This window comes from Protopterus annectens, chromosome 13.part0, assembly GCF_019279795.1.
Source record: "Protopterus annectens isolate FY-2018-M chromosome 13.part0, PAN1.0, whole genome shotgun sequence".
NCBI lineage: Eukaryota > Metazoa > Chordata > Ceratodontiformes > Protopteridae > Protopterus > Protopterus annectens.
In genome coordinates, this window is record NC_056747.1 from 635,175,490 (window position 1) to 635,196,412 (window position 20,923).

The window sequence follows — 20,923 nt, forward strand, 5'->3', positions numbered from 1 at the left end:
TCACTGCTGAGACTAGTGTAGGACTAGTATTTATGTGGTAGTGGCAGTCTTCAGAACAGCAAGATTGCAGGAAAAGAAAGTGTAGATTCCTCTACCATACACACACTTCCAGGCAAATCAACAAAATAAAAGTATTTACAAGTATTTTTCACTAATTTCTTTTTAACAGTATGGGATTATTTTTCACATTTTTCAAGAATAAGGCACAATGGGGATATGGCCAAGATGCTGACCACAGTTTTCATCAGCTCTGCTACAGTTTCATTTTTCCTAACAGGAAATTTAATTTTTTAATTATTCCTTCTATTTTTTGAACAAATAAAGCAAGTAGTTATATCTAGTAAAGGAATATAAAAAAAATAGTTTCATTTTTCAATTTCCTGTCAAAATATCTCCTGGAAGTTCTCTGTCTTCAAATTCAACATGAGCCACACAAAAGGAACTACTCAGAACTCTTCATTAAGGAAGGATGTACAGTTTGTTCTCACCAGTCTACAGGAGATCTCTCTAAAAATGGACAAAATGGACAATAAAATTGAGAACTTCAAAGAAAACACTTCAAGACAAATGGAACAATTACAAGAAACATTAAAACAACAAAAAACCCAGTTATCAGGTATAGAGGATGCCATGAATGATTTTGAAGGAAGTCTGACAGAAGATTAACACAATCTGGAATTTTTACTAAAACAAAACACCTTGTTGCTGGAAAAGATTGATGACTTAGAAAATAGATCCCGCAGGAACAATATTAGAATGCTTGGATTAACTGAAGGCATAGAAATGACATGACAAACTTCCTAACAACTTGGATTCCTAAAATCCTTGATCTCCCAGAAGGTATGTATTTTGGGATTGAACGAGCCCACAGATCTTTATCAAAAATATCTCTTTCAAAAAAATTAAATCCAAGATCCACAATTGTAAGATTTTTCTCAACACAAGATAAAGGCCTTATTCTAAAAATAGATTGGGCAAAGTCCTCCATTAGAATCCAGGATCAAATAATAAGGTTTGATAATGGCTTCTCAGCTGCAGTAATGTCTAGAAGGAAAAAAAATTACCTTTAATAAAAAACCCAAAAAACATCAGGTCAAAGTATACCTGCTCTTCCCAGCTAGACTGAAAATATTTCTCACAGATGAAACAAAAATCTTTGAAGACATGGACAATGATATAACCTACTTAAATACTAAAGAGGTTCTAGATAAAACAGAAGAAATGGAATGGAATAACAGCACATTAAAGAGGCAAGCAGAAAGGAATAATTGTCAAACCAGTTGAAAAAAGAAGTTAAAAGAAAAATGACTTAACTTATCTACTTGCTTTTCAGTTAAACATCAAATAATTAATAATGCTCCTCAGTTAACAAAGCTTTGCAAGTAAAATTTCATAAAGAAAGAAGTACGTCAGATTCAGCATCCATTAACATCATATACAAGGTAACTTTAGTTATTTAATATATATCTTCACAACTTTATATACATATGCTACAAATTATTTATACATTCTATCAGTCTAATGCCACTAGGAATATACATTTGATAATACAAAAGCAACAGTTTCCTCATTTCATCCTTTCATGCAAATATGTTTTATAAAAACATCTTACAAATCTTGACTTATTAGCACATGATAAGATCTTTAATGTCAAAGTTTATTTGTAGTTATGTCATTTGATCTCATATAAAAATTTTGGTTCATATATATGTAAAGTAAAATTTAAACAATGTGTCCTTTACTTTTTATCTTAACACTGTTCAGTAAAATTTGGAATATTTACATACAAATAAAAAAAAACATGGTATTCAAGGCAATAACCTTCTTGAAGTATTGATAATAATTGTGTAAGATTTACATATATAGATGAAGTTATGAATAAAAAATATATTTAGGAGTGAAACTGCACAGAATGACTGCTAGCACATAGCTTGATATACATTTTATTAGTTCATTTAAGTTCCAGTAATGTTTTTAGAGTGATTATCACAGGTAGGGTTTGGGTTTGTGAATCAAATGCTTTACAAGTGTACAGATGCTCATGAACATTATAGTGTGATGATTAGCTAGGTTTAAGGCTTTAGAATCCTAAAACGCTGCATTTGGATCTGCAAATAACTTGTAAGCTGCAAGAAAGAGAAACGTTGCACGAGCTAGTTAAATATAGCCCTTACCTTAAGTAGCTTGACAATCTTTAATTCCCGCCAGAGTCGTGAGGTAAAAGCCTTGATTAACAAGTAAATCCTCAATCACTGTACACACAGAGACGGAAGTGATAACTTAGCATTAAAAATGGAAACTCTTCTGGTTACCACAGCAACATCCTCACATCCTATACACTAGTACGATCACAACAGCTGTTATAACACAACAATAAAGCATTTAAGCTTCCTAGAAAGCATAATTTCTACTTTAAGATGCTAATAATGTATAGTTTAACTGTTCCCTCTTATGAGATGATCCCATTAGTATAAAAAGAAAACACACACAGAAACCGATCTTGTGCAACAGAAGCCTGCTAGTATCTTACAGCCCAAATAAGTTAACAGAATTAATAAAAAGTTCCATGAGATGTTCAAGCATTTTAAGAAATTGCATTAATAAACAAGTGATTGCATATCGGACAGTGTCCTAAAAATGTTCTATAATTGACTTGCTTACACTACAGCTGACTTATGGAAATACAGTATGAACAGAATCTTTGGAACTAAATCAGTTTAGAAATACACGGTTAACAGGGAAAAGCTCCAAAGGTCTATTGACTTGCTGTGTTGTAAATTATATTTTAATATTTTCTGTGCCAAATGATACCTTGAATAATTTCTTTAAGCATAAATCTCATAGCTGGCATGTTTTACATATACAAGTTTAAAAGCAGGACACAGTCATATAATGTTTATTCTGAACCTGACTTATGGTGAAACAGTTTGCTTATTCTTGATTGACTTGCATATCCTTTTCCATAATATAATCATAAATTGTGGGTCACACTCACAGTATTAGAAACATTATAAAGTAAATGCTTCTCTTATTTATTGATATCAAATAGCCTAGAAGTTTACATACTTGTACTGGATGCCAAAAACAACAGGAGGATGCTGGTTGTATTCCCATGTCGGGCACATGATATATGTTTATATATACATAATGATACTAATGTGAAGGGAATGGGGATACTTACTTATAAGGTTCTGTTTTATAGGTCTTTGTTTATGTAATTATATCCCCTGGATATTAATTAATGTGGAACAATGAAATGATTAATTTGTCAAACTAAACTGAAGCCATGCCAAGACATCCAATTATTAATAAGGTGATAATTGGTATGTTACATTATTCTCCAAAGGAACTCCTTCTATTATATATTTAAACATCATATACGAGACAAAAGCTTCTGTTAGCAAAAGTAACAAGGAGAAGAAGAGTTTGACAGCATAAACCAGTTAAGCTTACCATTTATTAACAAATATAGCCATTGTTAATTCACTGGAAATATTAATAGTGACATTTTTGAAGGGTTAAAGAATTTCTCAGATGTACTAAGTTAAAATAGGGTCTATATTATATGTTTGAAAGCACTTACCATCACATACCTCTTCAGTGACCCATAAAGAACGAACTTGCCTTTCAGCGAAAGCTCACATCAGCGACTTTTTTCCCCTGGGATTGAAATTGCTTGGCTGTCCTAGTGAGTATGTCCTTTTCCCCACTGTGGTGCAATCTCAGAGTTGGTATATTTAGTTAGGGGGTGCACAGCCCCCCACTTTGCAATGTTAGAAGTTATGTTCCAATTTGTATGAGGCAAGTGATTTTTTTCTCAGGGAAAAAAAATCGCTGATTTAGGCTTTCGCTGTAATTGCAGTTTGCTCTTTAAAGGTTGCTGAAGAGGTATTCAGTGTTAAGTGTTTTCGAACATATAATAAAGACCCGGTAAAATGATGCATTTGACAAAATTGGCTGTTATAATTTAATAGTATTATCATATTCTCATAGTTTTATTTGCAGTCACTTAATGTATTAGCAAATATACGTGACAGCGTCTTACCATTTTCAAAATGGAAGATATGTAAGTCGATGAAGTGTCATGATGACTTAGATGTAAGTCAAGAATGGTGTTATGACTAAGGAGGCTACAACAGTGCATCTAATGAATACATTGTTAAATATAACAATAACATATGTACTATACTCTAAACAACTATTGAATTGATATGGCTGGAGGAAATTTGCATTTGATGTTTTTAAAAATGATTTGTTGACATGTTGCCATTAATATTTTAGATTGTTGTTTATGAATACATTAATGTTCTGTTACAATATAAGCATTAAGTGCTATGTAATTAGTAATAGTCTAAGGTTGTTGCTTAAAGCTTCTGTTTGTTGTACAACTCATTCTATTTCATTTAAAATATTTAAAATATAACATATTAGTTCTCAAAAGCGTTATGAAATAGTTGTGAAATTGGGTATCTTCTATCACAATTAAGTATAAAAAAGGGAAAGAAAGAAGAAAGGTAATGAAAAAGTATGGAGATTATGAACACATGATGAGTTAAAAAGTCTTAAAATAAAAACTTTAACCACAGCAAGCTGAATGAAACATGGAATTAATAGAAAACACATATAGATATGCTTTTATACTGTGATATTAATGTCTACTTCTTATATATGCTTTGCTAGCATATGTTGAGTAGATAAGATAAATAATAATTTATCCTTAGACATAAGTTATTATATGTTCTAAAAAATTGATTTGTTGATACTTTATTAATTACATGATTAATAATAAGAATAGTTATAAAATATGTAGCAGACTGATGGTTAGCTCCACCTTACTCTCTACTGAATGGCTGGGAATGCTTGGATAGTATACCTATCTGAGCAGGGAGTTTTAGACTCCAGATGGGAGGGGAAAGTTAGAGTAATGCTGTTTTTATAGTTAACAAGACCTAGTTCAATGTTCATGGTGTCTATAAAAATCTCACATACAATTTCTGCACGTATAAGTCTAGCCATTTCTAACATACACATTTACATGATACCATCATATAGAGAAGTGAATAAAAAAGTTATACACAATAAGAATTCTACAAAGACTAATCTTAAACTCAATGATATAGCACAATGACATCTTTAAACTGCTTATCACTAAATATTAATGGCTTAAATAATGGATGTAAAAGAGGGAGCTTATTTAAATACTTAAGAACACACAATTCTCAGGTCATTTTTTTTTTACAAGAGACACATTTATTACAATCTGATATTAACAGACTTAATCCCAAAATGTATACTGTATTAGCAAGTTCACATTATTCACAAAAAAGAGGTGTAACAATACTATGGAAAAATACCATTCCTACACCTAAAATAATTAATACTTATAAGGATAATAAAGGATTAATGTATTCATTATCATTGGAAATTAATAAAAAAATACTACACATTCATTAATTTATATTGGTTTCCTGGGATAGGAGTAAAACTGTAAAGAAACAAATGGAACAAATTATGACTCAATCAAAAGGAAGTCTTATAATTGCAGGAGATTTAAATTGTATAACAAAAGAGGAAGACTTGAATTCCATAAAAAAAGAAAACTCTCTCTATTGGCCAAATAACTTAAAAAAATTATAGACTTAATACAACTTAGTGACATTCAAGATTATGCAAACCCGGATTCACTCTTTGTCTCCCACTATTCCCACAGACATGGAACACAAGTGAGAACTGACAGAATATATATATCTTTAGACTTAAAAAAATACTTTAGATACAGTAAAGACTATAACTTGTCCCCTTTCTGACCATAATGCAATAACTTGTCAACTTATTTTAAAACAAAACTCTAGAAATCTAATAAGACAAATGCCTGTGTATATAACTACTTTAAAATAATTTAAACAATTTCTGCAAAAAGAGATTGGAATCTATCTAAATTGCAAAAACACACAGGATACTCCCACAATATTCATCTGGGATGCATTCAAAGTATATATATATATATATATATATATATATATATATATATATATATATATATATATATATATCAGAAGTATATATTGGTATGCTTATAAGAAAAAGCAATGGGATAAAGACCTAATAGAACTACAAGAAAAATAGATAAACTACAACTAGAGAATCAAAATACAAATCCAGATAAATTGCAACAAATAAATGAACTAAAAAGTAAGTATCCAGATACTCTAAATCATAAAACAAACATAAACTTAGAAGGAATGCAAATCATTAATCACTCAGTTAACCCAAAATATATGCATAAACTAGCTATGAGAACTAAAATATATAATAAGTCTAATAATACTAAAGAAATATTTTCACCTTCCAAAAACAGGAAAGTCTCAGACCTAGGGGATATATTAAAAGAGTTTAAGGACTATTTCACAAAAATAAATGAAGAGAACAAGTTAATAGATTCAAATGAAAAAATAAAACATTTCTTAAGAAAACCTTCTTCTTCTCTTTTGGCTATTCCCTTTAGGGGTCACCAAAGCAGATCATCTGTTTCCATTTCTTCTTGTTCTCTGCATCTTGCTCTGTCACACCAACCACCTGCATGTCCTCTCTCAACACATCCATAAACCTTATCTTAGGCCTTCCTCTTTTCCTCTTCCCTGGCAGCTTCATCCTTAACATCCTTTTCCAAATATACCCAGCATCTCTCCTCAGCACGTCTAAACCAACGCAATCTCGCCTCTCTGACTTTGTCTCCAAACTGTCCAACCTGAGCTGACCCTGTAATATACTGATTCCTAATCCTATCCATCCTTGTCACACCCAGTGCAAATCTTAACATCTTTAACTCTGCTACTTCCAGTTCTAACTCCTTCCCTTTTGTCAATGCCACCATTTCCAACCCATACAACATAGCTGGTCTCACTACCCTCTTGTAGACCTTCCCTTTCACTCTCACTGGTACCCATCTGTCACAAATCACTCCTAACACTCTTCTCCACCCATTCCACCCAGCCTATTCTCTCTTCTTCACCTCTCTTCCACACTCACCATTACTCTGAACTGTTGATCCCAAGTACTTAAACTCATCCACCTTCATCAACTCTACTCCCTGCATCCTCACCATTCCTCTATCCTTCCTCTCATTCACACACATATATTCTATCTTAGTCCTGCTGACCTTCATTACTCTCCTCTCTAGAGCATATCTCCACCTCTCCAGGGTCTCCTCATCCTGGTCCCTACTCTCACTACAGATCACAATGTCATCTGCAAACATCATAGTCCATGGGGCCTCCTGTCTTATCTCATCTGTCAACCTGTCCATCACCATTGCAAATAAGAAAGGGCTCAGAGCTGATCCTTGATGTAATCCCACCTCCACCTTAAATGCATCTGTCACTCCCACTGCAGACCTCACCACTGTCACAATACCCTCGTACATATCCTGTACCACACTTACATACTTCTCTGCCACTCCTGACTTCCTCATACAATGCTACAACTCCTCTCTAGGCACCCTATCATATGCTTTCTCCAAGTCCACAAAGACACAATGCAACTCCTTCTGACCTTCTCTATATTTCTCCATCAACACTCTCAGAGCAAACATTGCATCTGTAGTGCTCCTTCCTGGTATGAAATCATACTACTGATCACTAATCATCACCTCCCTTCTTAACCTAGCTTCCACTACATTTCACATAACTTCAAGCTGTGACTGATCAGTTTTATTCCTCTGTAGTTACTACAGCTCTGCACATCACCCTTACTCTTAAAAATAGGTCCCAAATCACTTTTTCTCTACTCCTCAGGCATCCTCTGACTTTCATTAAACAATTTGGTTAAAAACTCCACTGCCATTTCTCCTAAGCACCTCCATGTTTCCACTGGTATGTAATCTGGACCAACAGTCTTTCCATTCTTCATCTTTTCTTCATAGCTGTCCTTACTTCCTCCTTGCTAATCTGTTTCACTTCCTGATTCACTATCCCCACATCATCCAACCTTCTCTCTCTCTCTCATTCTCTTCATTCATCAGCCCCTCAAGGTACTCTTTCCATGTGCTCAACACACTCTCCTCACTTGTGAGTATGTTTCCCTCACTATCCTTTATCACCCTTACCTGCTGCGCATCTTTCCCAGCTCAGTCCCTCTGTCTAGCCAATTGGTACAGGTCCTTTTCTCCCTCTTTAGTGTCCAACCTTTCATACAACTCTGCATATGTCTTTTCCTTAGCCTTCGCCACCTCTCTCTTTGCCATGCTCCTCATCTCCTTATACCCCTGTCTACTTTCTTCATCTCTCTGACAATCCCCCTTCTTCTTCGCCAGCCTCTTCCTCTGTATACTCTCCTGTACTTCCTCATTCCACCACCAGGCCTCCTTGTCCTTCTTCCTCTGTCCAGATGTCACACCAAGCACCTTTCTAGCTGTCTCCCTTACCATCTCTGCTGTAGTTACTCAGCTATTCAGTAACTCTTCACTGCCCCCTAGTGCCTGTTTTAACTCTTCCCTGAACTCCATTTCACAATCACCCTTTTTCAACGTCCACCATTTGATCCTTTTTTTCTTAGTATATTTTCTTAAGAAATTTTCATAAGAAAAAATTTCTTATGAAAATATACTAAAAAAAATTAAATAGTAATCAGATAAAAATCGGGTCCCTATCAAATGATAGAAAACTCATTTGATGGAAAATCATTTGGCTGAAACCAAATCATAGAAAGCTCAAAATACTGAAAACTCATTTGACTGAAACTCAAAACACTGAAAATGCTATATGCCATTTTCCCCACGGTAGTACGATCCCGGAGTTAGTATATATAGTTAGGGGGGTGTGGAGGCACAGCCCCCTACAATGGGGGCTGTGGGGGGCATAGCCCCCCACATACTTCATACATTTTAAACCCTACACATGGATACTTATAACTACAATGAATAACTGTTTGGAGAAAATATTTACATAAACTATGTGGGGGGCTATGCCCCCCATGCCCCCATTGTGGGGGGCTGTGCCCCCCCACACCCCTAGCTATATATACTAACTCCAGGATCACACTACCATGGGGAAAAAGGCATATAGCATTTTCAGTGTTTTGAGTTTCAGTCAAATGAGTTTTCAGTGTTTTGAACTTTGTATCTTATGGTGTCAGTGAAATGACTTTCTATCAAATGAGTTTTCTATCATTTGATAGGGACCCTAAAAATCATAGATAACTCTATATCAATTACTGCATAATCACATATTAAAAAACTAAAATTAAATAAAGCCACCAAAAATGATGGTATTATCTCTGAATTCTATAAATTAATGACTAATGAATCTCTGACTATACTACTTGAAGTTTTCAATATGATTAAAAATTCAGAAGCAGTTCCCCCCTCTTGGGGTTACTCTCTACTCACTCCTATACTAAAGGCAGATAAGGACCCAATAAAATGTTCATCTTATAGACCAATTTCATGATTGTTGAATATAAGTTATTTATGGTTATACATACAGATAGACTAAAACAATTTCTTCTCTCTTTAATCGATAATGATCAAACAGGCTTTATTTTGCATAGAAATGTATATGATAATATAAAGAGAATAATGTCACTAATTGATCTGTCCAACAAAACAATAGCAAATTTAACAATTGTAAGTCTTGATATTAATTGTGCCTTTGATTCTGTAAACTGGGAATATCTTTCACTGGTATTAGAAGAAAGCAATTTTTCAAATAAAGTTATGCAACTCATTAATCTTTTATATAATTTGCAAACATATATAAAAATAGGTCCATTTATCATTTATATCAGACCCAATAAAGTTAACAAAAGGTAATAAACAAGGATGTCCTCTCTCACCATTTCTATTTACTTTAGTTATTGAACCTTTTTCCAACCTTATAAGGTCACATACTGATACTAAAGGTGTGTCAAAGAATAAAAAAATTAGTAATTAAAATTCAGTTATTTTCTGATGATATTCTTTTGAGTTTAAAAGATTATAACAAATCTCTCACAACACTTTTTACTCTAATTGAAGACTTTCAAAGGAAATCTGGCTTCACCTTCAATGAAAATAAGATGACAATTCTGCCTATAAACTATGATAACAATAATATACAATAATCTTTTAAGAAATATAAAAGAAAGACAGTTAAAGTATTTAGGAATAATTATTGCAGAAAACATTAAAAAGATAATAGATATCAATTATGAGTCTAGTTTAAAAAATATTGAAACCCATATAAGTAATTGGAATAATTATTTCTTTACTATGGATGAAAGACTCTATATTATTAAAATGATTATACTCCCAAACATTTTATATGTAGTACAACCCCTTTCTATACCTCCATCTAAATCCATTATAAAGAAATTTAACTCAATAATTCTAAAATTCGTATGGTTTGTCAATAAACCAAGGATAGCACTAAATAATCATCTCAGAGACTGATCAAATGGGGGTATTAGTTTACCAGACATTGAATTACATTCTATTGCCTCAGTCACCAAAACAATAATTTTATGGTCAAGTGCCTACTATAATGCTAAATGAAAATCAATTTTTGGACATTTTTAACTCAATCTATGTTTTTGATACATCCTAATAAACTTGTATCACTCCACAACTCCATGTGTTGGTTATTAAAACTTATAAACAACTCTAACCATAAAACTAACTCTGAAATAATTAATATAACAATACAAACATTTAGAACATTTTTACTCAAGAATCCATCTTATAAGGCATGGTTGTTTCTTATTTTTCCAATAGCCTACACACAGATTAACATCACATCTTCCAATGAGACAGTTATGAAAAGTTTTAAAGATAATAACTTAATTTATTGGCCTCAATTGATGCATAAAGAGAACACTTTATCATCCTTATATATACTTGACAAGTATAATTTGGAGAAAGAATCCTGGTTACGTGTTCAAAACTGTGTACAATATGTTGAAAAAAGATCTACTGTTAAAAAATCTATTCCAAAATACATTGAATATTTATCAATATTTATACAGTAAAAAATAGAAATGAACAATATATTATCTAAAATATTTAAAATAAGAACAGAGATACAATTTATTAAAAAATTGTATTGGAACTATTATAATACCATAAACAAAGAATTCCCAAGTGAAGAAAACAAACAATTAATATTAAAATCATCCAAATTAGCATCATCATCACTTGGAAACTGTTCACCTGGAAATATATACATAGATCATTTTATACACCATATAAAATATAAATCATATCTAAAACCAGAACTACTTGTTGGAGATGTAAATCAGATAAAAAAGCTGATTGGGAACATATATTTTTTGAATGTGTTAAAATTAAAACATTCTGGAAAGAAGTTAATATTTTTTTACAAGCTCTATTCTCTGATAAATTTACAGTGACCAAATCTTTGATTCTCTTCAGTGCTCCTATACCTGATTGTGTTGCAAAGGTGAAATACCCAGTTTTATGGAGCATATTGGTATTTGCAAGGAACGTAATAACAAGTAACTGGAAAAGTGACATTGTTCCCGCTTTTAAAGAATTCAGAAACATTGCTTCAAAAGTTAGCCATTTGGAGATCATTATTATAAGAACAAGAACAACAAGAATCACTTCCTCATATAACTCATGGAAAGGACTAAGTGAACTTTTAAGCAAGCAATGACCGATCTATGGTATCAACTGGAATATATAGATGTATGTAATTAGTATGTATAGACACCCTTTGTAAATAGTTGCTTTGTTAGTTAACATGTGTTTTTGTTTATTATTTTCTTATAGAAAAGGAATTAATTCATATTTTACTCTGATTGATATTAACTCTTTAATTGTTATTGAGAAACTTTTTTGTTTATGCTTATTTTGAAACCTTAACAAAAAATGTATTAAAAAAAATAAGGCAGTATGTGTGTAGCACATACATATATACTCTTTCTTTCTCTTTCTCACACACACACACACACACACACACACACACACACACACACACACACACACACACACACACACACACCTATACATTTTTTATGTAAATATTTTGTGCATATATGTAAATATTTCAAAGTCTACTATTGCTCTAAATTCCATGCAAAGACAATGTGTGAGTCTGACTAGTTGTTTTAATCCATTAGAATAAAGTATGTTACAAAGCTGTGCATACTTTTCTTCCTTTTTCTCCACAGAGACCGAGGTGATGTACAGACACTGACAGCATGGTCTGCACCTATACTGTGGGAAGGAACATTTAACCGAGATTTTCTTAACAAGAAGCACAAGAAGGAAAAAACTGTCATTGGACTTGCAGTGTTTGCTCCTGGCAGGTATTGCATCTGTCTCTAGAGTCTCAGATTTAGCACTTATCCTGTAGCACCTCTTCCCATCTCAACCTTTTAGCAAAAGGTTTATGACTAAGGATCCTTGAGATATGTTCTTCTTTAACCACTGCTACTATGTTTGACTTATTACTCCATCATATGAAATGATTATTAGTGAGCTATATCTTGCAAAGGAGAAAATCAGTCAATGGTACAGAAAACTGAAAACCTTGTTTGACGTATAGGTAATCTCTTGCAGAAAACAGAACTAACTTGACAAACAGCCTCATCTCCCAAGCACCATTAACAGTAAGAAATATGAAAGATTTGCTTAAATTAATGTTTTAAAATGCAGGTTTTAACCTTCTGCCTGGCACTACATTTCATATAGTTCATTCCCAACTAGAAATTCCAAGGTTGACATACAGGCATCACTTACAGACTTCACATGCTAAGAACCAATCACCAAACCAATGAACTTCAAGGAAAAAACTGCCAAAAGACCGTAAGGATTGTTACAAGGAGCTTTATTAAAAGTAAAAAAAATGCTAAGGTTTTTCATCCCAAAAGCTAGGGACTTCTTCAAAATACATGACTTTTAAAATACCCACAGCAGCAAGACCACCCCTATCAACCAATCACAGTGTGCTACAAAACTGAAGAGATCCTTAAATGAACATCACTAAATGCTGCAAAAAATAAATTAAATAAATCATATATACCCATAAACACAGCATCAGTTAGTCAACATTCACTTTAACCAATTTAAAAAAAACATAAATAATATAAATACATTATGGAAAACATTATAAAATGTTAGACCTTATAAGATTTTAATTTTAAAACACTATTTATAGAAGCCATTTCATTTAACCCTAGATAATTACATGCATTCAACTTAATTTGCAATTTCAACTCTGCATATTCAATATGGTCATTCCATGGTCCTTCCCTCAGGTTTTTAAAAATTCTGTCTAATCCCCAAAATATGAAATAATGATACTTAAACTGTTCAGTATGTTTGTATAGTGCATTAGTCCTTTTCTTAAGAGAAATATCATAAGTATGTTTGTAAATCTGTTCTTTAAATTTATGTATAGTCTTACCGATGTAGAAGCAAGGACAGCATTGACAACTGCCAGGTAAACCATAGCCTTTGTGTTACAATTGCAATGATAACTAGCTCTAATATGCAGCTGATTAATTTTAACAGTGTCACCTACAATTAAAAACTGGCACTGTGAACATGAGCACATTTAAAAGTAGTCTTCTTTCAAAAAAAAAAAAAACGCTGCACAACCCAAATTGTCACTTAGTTCAAGTAATATGTTCAATGACTTTGCTTTTTTATATACAATATGTGGATTTTTCCCTAAAGCTTCTTTAATATCATTATTAGTATAAAATAAAAAAAAAGTTATATTCAATTATTTGTCTAATTTCTTCACTATTAATATTAAAAGTAATTATCAAAGATCTAGAGAACTCATGATTACTAGCATTATTTTCTGGGGGGGCTATTTATTTCTATTGTTGTTAATAATGGTTTATGACCCCCCTTCCTCTTGTCCAGACCTTCCTTAAACAGTGAAGGTTGTGAAGCCAGATAAGGGAGGGGAGTTCTGATTATGAACTAATGTGATTATATTGATAGACTGAATCTATATTTATACAATGATACCTATGAGAAGGTTTCTATAAATAGAGTAAATATTTCTACATCTCAGATTAATTTTATTATTAATGATTTTTTTACCTGGGGCAAATTACCCAGGATACACACTCATAGTTGATGGCTTCCTTTCCTATGGTGTCTAGCATATTTGGTATACCAAAAAACATAGATGCGCAAGGGAGCCATCGCTTCGACCTATTGTTAATGCATGTAGATCAAGGACTTGTCCTTTAGCAAAATATATTGATTTTAAATTGAAGCTTATAGAATAATTTGATTATTTGCTTAAGGATTCATGGGATTTTTTGAATAAATTGGGGTGAGTGAGGTTTGTAAAGGATGATTTTTTTGTACAATTGATGTTAGGGATTTATATAGTGTTATTCCCTATGAAGAAGGTTTGCACCTGTTTAATGAGTTTTTAACAGAAAATACTGATATGGTTCAAAAATATATTAACATTTTAACCACCTTGATGGAATTGGTTTTGGAAAATAATTATGTGTATTTTGAGGGACAGTATTATCTACAGAAAAAGGTGTGGCAATGGGGGCTGCGTGTGCCCCCATTTTTTACCAATATTGTGATGATAGAATGTGAGAAAAAATGTATTTTCAATATGAAGTACGTAAAGTCATGGATACTATATACACTTTCTTGATAATATATTTATTATCTGGAAGAATTACAACTGTTTATTGATTACATTAATTCAATGACCACTTTTTAAAATTTTACATATAAAATCAGGTTTGATAATATTGATAATCTGGATGTTAAAACTGAAAGAAATAAGAAGGAGTTAGGTGTTATCTCCACTATCTATTGGAAACCTATATACTATAATGGTATGTTGCAGTTCTCAAGTTGTCACCCTTTTCACCAAAAGAAACCAATAGTAAAAGGTCAATACGTTAGGTAGCTAGGATGGTGTAAGAATTTGAAGTTTTCTTGCAGGGATGCAATAAACTGATGGATATGTTTCTGGCTAGAGGATATCATAGTTCTTTAGTTGATGATATTTATAAGAAGTCGTGGAGAAGAGAATGGGGGGGGGGTATAAACCATTATTAACAACAGAAACAATAACTCCCCCAGAAAATAATGCTAGTAATCATGAGTTCTCTAGATCTCAATAACACACTATGTAAATTTAAAGAATGGATTTATTAACATACTTACAATATTTCTCATAATAACAGGAATAATGCACCATACAAACATACTGAAAATTATTTTAAGGATCATTATTTCCTATTTTGGGGTTAGACTGAATGTTTAAAAACCTGGGGGGGGGACCATGGAATGACTGTATTGAATATGCAGAGTTGAAATGGTAAATTAAGTTAAACCCATGTAATTATCCAAGGTTAAACAAAATGGCCTCTATAACTAGTGTTTAAAATTAAAATCTTATAATGCATAACATTTTTATAATGTTTTCCATGATGTATGTATATTATTTCTGTTTTTAATGCATATTTTTATAAATTGGTTAAAGTGGTTGTTTACTAACTGATGGTGTGTTTATGGGTATATATGATTTTGTTGTTTAATTTATTTTTTGCAAAATTTAGTGATGTTCTTTTAATGATCTTTTAAATTTTGTAGTACACTGTGATTGGTTGATAGGGTGGGCTTGCTCCTGTAGATATTTTAAAAGTCTTGCATTTTGAAAAGTTTTGTAGCTCTGAAGAAGTCCCTAGCTTTTGGGATGAAAATACTTGTAACAATCTTTACGGTCTTGTGGCAATTGTTTCCTTGTAGTCTATTGGTTTGGTGTTTGGTTCTTAGTGTGTGAAATCTGAAGACTGTGTACAATATGAGGTCAGTGTACAAGCATTGGAAATGGGATAGGGGAGTTTAAACCTTAACCACACACTCTGACTCACTATATATTCCTCAGTAAGTTCGTTTGCATTCCTTTGTATTTATTTATAAATGTAACACCTATGATAACTTGGAAAAAAGCTGCAGTGTGCCTGTACTGTATAGCAACATTTTTTCAGAGTATTTTTCAACTTCTTTTATTTGATAACCAGGAGATCCAACTGGGTAGGACCTATTCACGGTGGAGGCCTAGGAAAGAAAAACTACAAATACATTAAATTAGGACAGAGAACAAACACTTAAAATATAGTACAGAGAAAAGTGCTGTATGAAGGACATTAGAATATAGTTTTCACATTGGGCTATACCAGTGCTCTAAAGAACTGTAAATAGTATGAAAATAAAGTTAATACAAACCATTTATATCAATGCAGGTTGGGGGTGGTGGTGAAATAATATGGAAACTAGTAGAATTATGAGAAAGATGAACTTCAGTGCTGGGAATCATTTAAGCAGTGTCTTTTGTGTAAGAGCAGCTGGACCAATAAGGCATTCCACAACTGTAAGCCCAAGCACTGTCAAGACAAGTTTTAAAGAAATACATAATTTGGTGGTAGATTAGCTTGCCACGTGTCTGTTTATTCTAGCATTTGGTTAGATGTGCACCAACATGTCTCCATATTTGTTGCTAGATTTCCTAAGCTCTAGCAACAATGAACCAGAGGAGCAGAACAACATAGCAGGTAGGTACTAAGGAGAGGACTCCATCAAGGGTGGGAAATTTTAATAAAGCACAAATGTATACCTGTTGTAAAATATTTTATTCATGTTTTTTGCATTTCTGATGGAATTTTAAGAAAACATTTTCACTAAAAAGTACTTCCATGGTTCACCTCTCATGTTACTATCCAGACAGCCTAAACAGCAGACACCAAAGTCCTGTGGGCTGAACTTTCTCATGTGTCCCTCTCCCACCACACATACTGTTAACTTCTAACACTTTTTTTTCTCTCTTAATGTAGTAACATATTATCCTCACTGCCTTCTAACCCATGCCCTCAAATCCTGAAGAATTTAACTATGACCTTTACTTACCACTGTTTGTGATGAAGTTAACAGAAGCACTCACACCTTACACTCCACCTAATCTCTCTGGCAAACTCTTCCAAGTAAGTCATTAAAATCAATTTTGGTTTGTGTAGGTGTGACTCACATCTTTCTGTAACAGAAGGTATAATTCTTCTGTTGTGGCTCATCTGTGCTTTAGATGATATAAAGGATGGTGAACATGATGGAGGCATGCTAAACCCATTGACCACTGTTTATGATGAAGTTAACAGAAGCACTCACACCTTACACTCCACCTAATTTCTCTGGCAAGCTCTTCCAAGTAAGTCATTAAAATCAATTTTGGTTTGTGTAGGTGTGACTCACATCTTTCTGTAACAGAAGGTATAATTATTCTGTTGTAGCTCATCTGTGCTTTAGATGATATAAAGGATGGTGAACATGATGGAGGCATGCTAAACCCATTGACCGTTCCACTAGAAAGGATTTGTATCTCCTTAGCTGTTTCTATCTCATTTGCAATCATGTATTAAACACAAATTGGTTGCACTGTGGCAGAATTTGGTATAGTATGTTAGAAAAAAGTATTCCCTCACATTGCCAACTTCTGTCTCCTCCAACTACCTCAATGTCATTTCACTCCTAAACTTGCCTACGTGTTGTAGATATTAAAGACATGGCTCAAACCATGTGATCAGAAGAAGCATTTTGAAGAGGGCCCTGTAATGGCAATTAAATGCAATTATAGAAGGTTAACACATTTTCTCAAAGGACAGCTTAACCTCTAGTGTTATAAATCTTACTTCAGATGATTTTTTTTCTTCCTATGATATCACCTAGATATATTTTAATAACCAGAAACCCACAGTACCATTCAAATTATTTTTCTTTTTGTCTGCCATAGAGCCTGATGAAGACCTTGTCATCATTTCATATTCATATCTTACATTGTTTGAAAGGAATTTATTTCAGTCTACATAACAGGGTACACAACACACTTTCTGTAGCTTTCACTGTTAGCCACTGCCATATCTCTCAACTGTCAGATTTTGCAGAATGTCCAGATTTTTGCCTCATATTGCTAGTATTTTCTTCATAAAAATTGTAGTTTTCTGACAAACCATTGCGGAGTGAAGTCACTAAATAATAACAGACATTTGAGTTTCAGACTTCATAGCCTTCAAAATGCATACTAACAGAAATCCTTTTATTTTAGCAACTTTCTAAATTTATAAAAACATTTTTTTAAATCCGTCCCTATTTTGGAGTCCCCCCCATTATTTTTGCCTTTGTCCAGATTTCCTGGACTAAGAGGTTGAGAGGTATGGACTGCCCACACACTTACATCCTGAGGTGTGTCTTGCTGAGTTCAGTAGAGTGCCATAACGCAAAAGTAACAGCTAAACTGAAACTTTTTTCCCAAACAATTGGTTGCTGGAGAAATCTTTATGTGAAAAATATGTTGTACTGCAACAGCACATAAACTGGTAAATACTATAATTCTTGACTAGGGAACTGTTGCTTCTACCTGCATTAACTGCAGAAAATTAAGGACAGCATAGAATTCAAAGAGCTTTTCATCTGCTTTACCAGCTCTATGAAGTGACAGCTGTTAGTCACAGGTAAAGGAGTATTACTACTAGACTTACTTGGCAGCTTTGATACCTAATCAAGAGTTTGGGGGAGGTCTGAAACTTAGCTAAGTCTACAGCTTCGGCTTTGAATGCTTAAAAAAACTGCAATTTACAGACTTTGTATAGAAGATTTAATTGTACTATAAAAGCCTTTTTAAGAGCTTGTATTCCGTAAAAATCAGAATATTCGGTAAACAAAATCACTGACACTGTTTACAGGGACAGTCTTCAAAGTAAATGACTCACAAGACTTACACTGTAACAAAATGCAGAAGCAAACAATCTCATTGATATCACCTGGGCTGCTTACATTATGGGGACACAAACTGCACTGTGGAAATGGTTTGAATAAACTAATAAACAAAATCATGCCACTATGGCAGTATCCATTATGGGGTATACTAAATTAGAATATAGTAAGAAACAGAATGATTCTGATTCATTAGTACATCACAGAATATAAATATATGATGAAAAACATATTCAGTTTGTGTGAAGTTTTTCTTTAATGAATCTGTCTATTTTAGATACTTCGAACAATATCTGAAATCTTTCCTGGACTCAGCAGAGCAGTACTTCATGATTGGACAAACAGTTATCTACTATGTCATGGTTGATGATGTTTCCAAGGTGCCCTATTTCTTTTTGCCACGCAAGAGATTCATGAAAGTCTTCAAGATCAAGCAAGAGGCACGCTGGCAAGACAACAGCATGATGCGAATGCACTTCCTTGGAGAGCTGATCGACAGCCACATTGAGCATGAAGCTGACTACATATTCTGTATGGAAGTTAACCAGCGATTCACTGGTCCATTTGGGGCTGAAGCCCTTGGAGATTTGGTTGGTCAAATCAAAGCAGAGTTTTACAAAGCACCAAAAGAGCAATTTGTCTATGAAAGAAATATGGACTCAGCTGCTTTTATTTCTTTTGATGAAGGAGATTTCTATTACCACGCTGCAGTCTTTGGTGGAATTCCATCCAAAGTCTTCCATCTTGTGCGAACTTGCTATGAAGGGATCAAAAAGGACAGGAAGAAAAATATAGAGGCTACAAGGTATGAAGAAAGTCACCTAAATCGATACTTACTGGATCACAAACCAACTTTGTTGTTATCTCCAGAGTATTGTTGGGAGAATGAGTTAGACAAAAATCCAGATATAAAAATAGTACGTTTATCATGGACAGTAACACAACATGATGCAGTTTCAGGAAACTAAAGAGACAATAAGTAGTTGTGTCTTGGATGGCACTACTTAAAAGGTAACAGTTTAGACAACCCCAGTGAAAGCAGTGCAGTTTTGATGCAAAAGATGCAAATGAGAAAGTTATAGTACTATGTGATACTCATAGCAGAGTAATGTAATGGTGGTTTCTGAGATTGCAACATCTGATATTCTGTTACCCATGATCTTTTACAAATAATGATTTAATTTAGATGAACAATTATAGCTGCCACCTTCAGTATCTGGATACAGAATTACGATTTTTAACCAGTACTAACAATGGTAGTTTTTTTAAAGAAAGGGGGCTTTTGTAACATCATACTGTGTGCCAGTGTCTCAGTGAAAGAACATCTGACTAGCATTCTCTCTCTCTCTAGAGAAGAAAAAAATATTAAACTTCTTGTGCATACCAAAAATAAAACACAACATACTGGAGAAAAGTGGTCAGTATGTTCCCTTTTTATCAAAACAGTAAATGACAAACTCACTGCAGAATTTAATTGTGCCTAAAAGAAAACTGAAAATGATAAGTAAAACTAATTTCAGAACCCTAGGTTCTGATGCAATAAAATATAAATATTTTTAAAATGTGGTCTTTGTTTAGTTTTAATCCTGTGTGATATAACTGTTAACTAAGTGCAACAAAACCCTTTGGAATCAAAAGACAAACTAAGCAGCAACCTATTAATACATTTGTTGATGCTCTGAAATGCAAAATATCTGCTGTTTGAAAGTTGTTTACTATAAATATTTCTGCATGTAACCTGAAGCAAGTACATAAGTAAAATGAGCACATGTGTTGTAATATATGGTAAAATGACTAGGAGTGTTTCAGCTAAGCAGCTGTGAAAGTTAAGAGTTTGAATAAATAGCAGCTGTTTAACATTGTACAGAGATGTACTAACAAATCACCTATGGGGAAGAAAGAGACAGGTTTTTCACAGAACAGCAGGACACACACACACACACACACACACACACACACACACACACACACACATATATATATATATATATATATATATATTAATTCAGATTCTTCTAATTCTAAATTCTGGTCACTTGCATGGGGAAAACATAAATGCTTGGATAAATGAACAATTACCCTGCTGCTTACACAATATACAGTGTACTATGGAGCAGTCTTTTTTTTATCTATCTCAGTCCCTATGCTGGGACGTCTTCACTGGCCTAC

The 20,923-nt window shown here is 33.3% G+C and overlaps 1 protein-coding gene across 1 annotated transcript in view; it reads left to right on the plus strand.

Moving 5' to 3' along the window:
* Positions 1-19,995, plus strand: part of LOC122787546 (N-acetyllactosaminide alpha-1,3-galactosyltransferase-like) — a 128,679-nt gene extending 108,684 nt beyond the window's left edge. Inside the window, exons 5-6 of the mRNA XM_044054319.1 lie at positions 12,166-12,303; positions 19,032-19,995. Of these exons, the coding sequence (XP_043910254.1) occupies positions 12,166-12,303; positions 19,032-19,722 (829 nt within the window). The 3' untranslated portion in view covers positions 19,723-19,995. The remainder of the gene's footprint in view (positions 1-12,165; positions 12,304-19,031) is intronic.
* The last annotated feature ends 928 nt before the right edge of the window (positions 19,996-20,923 follow it).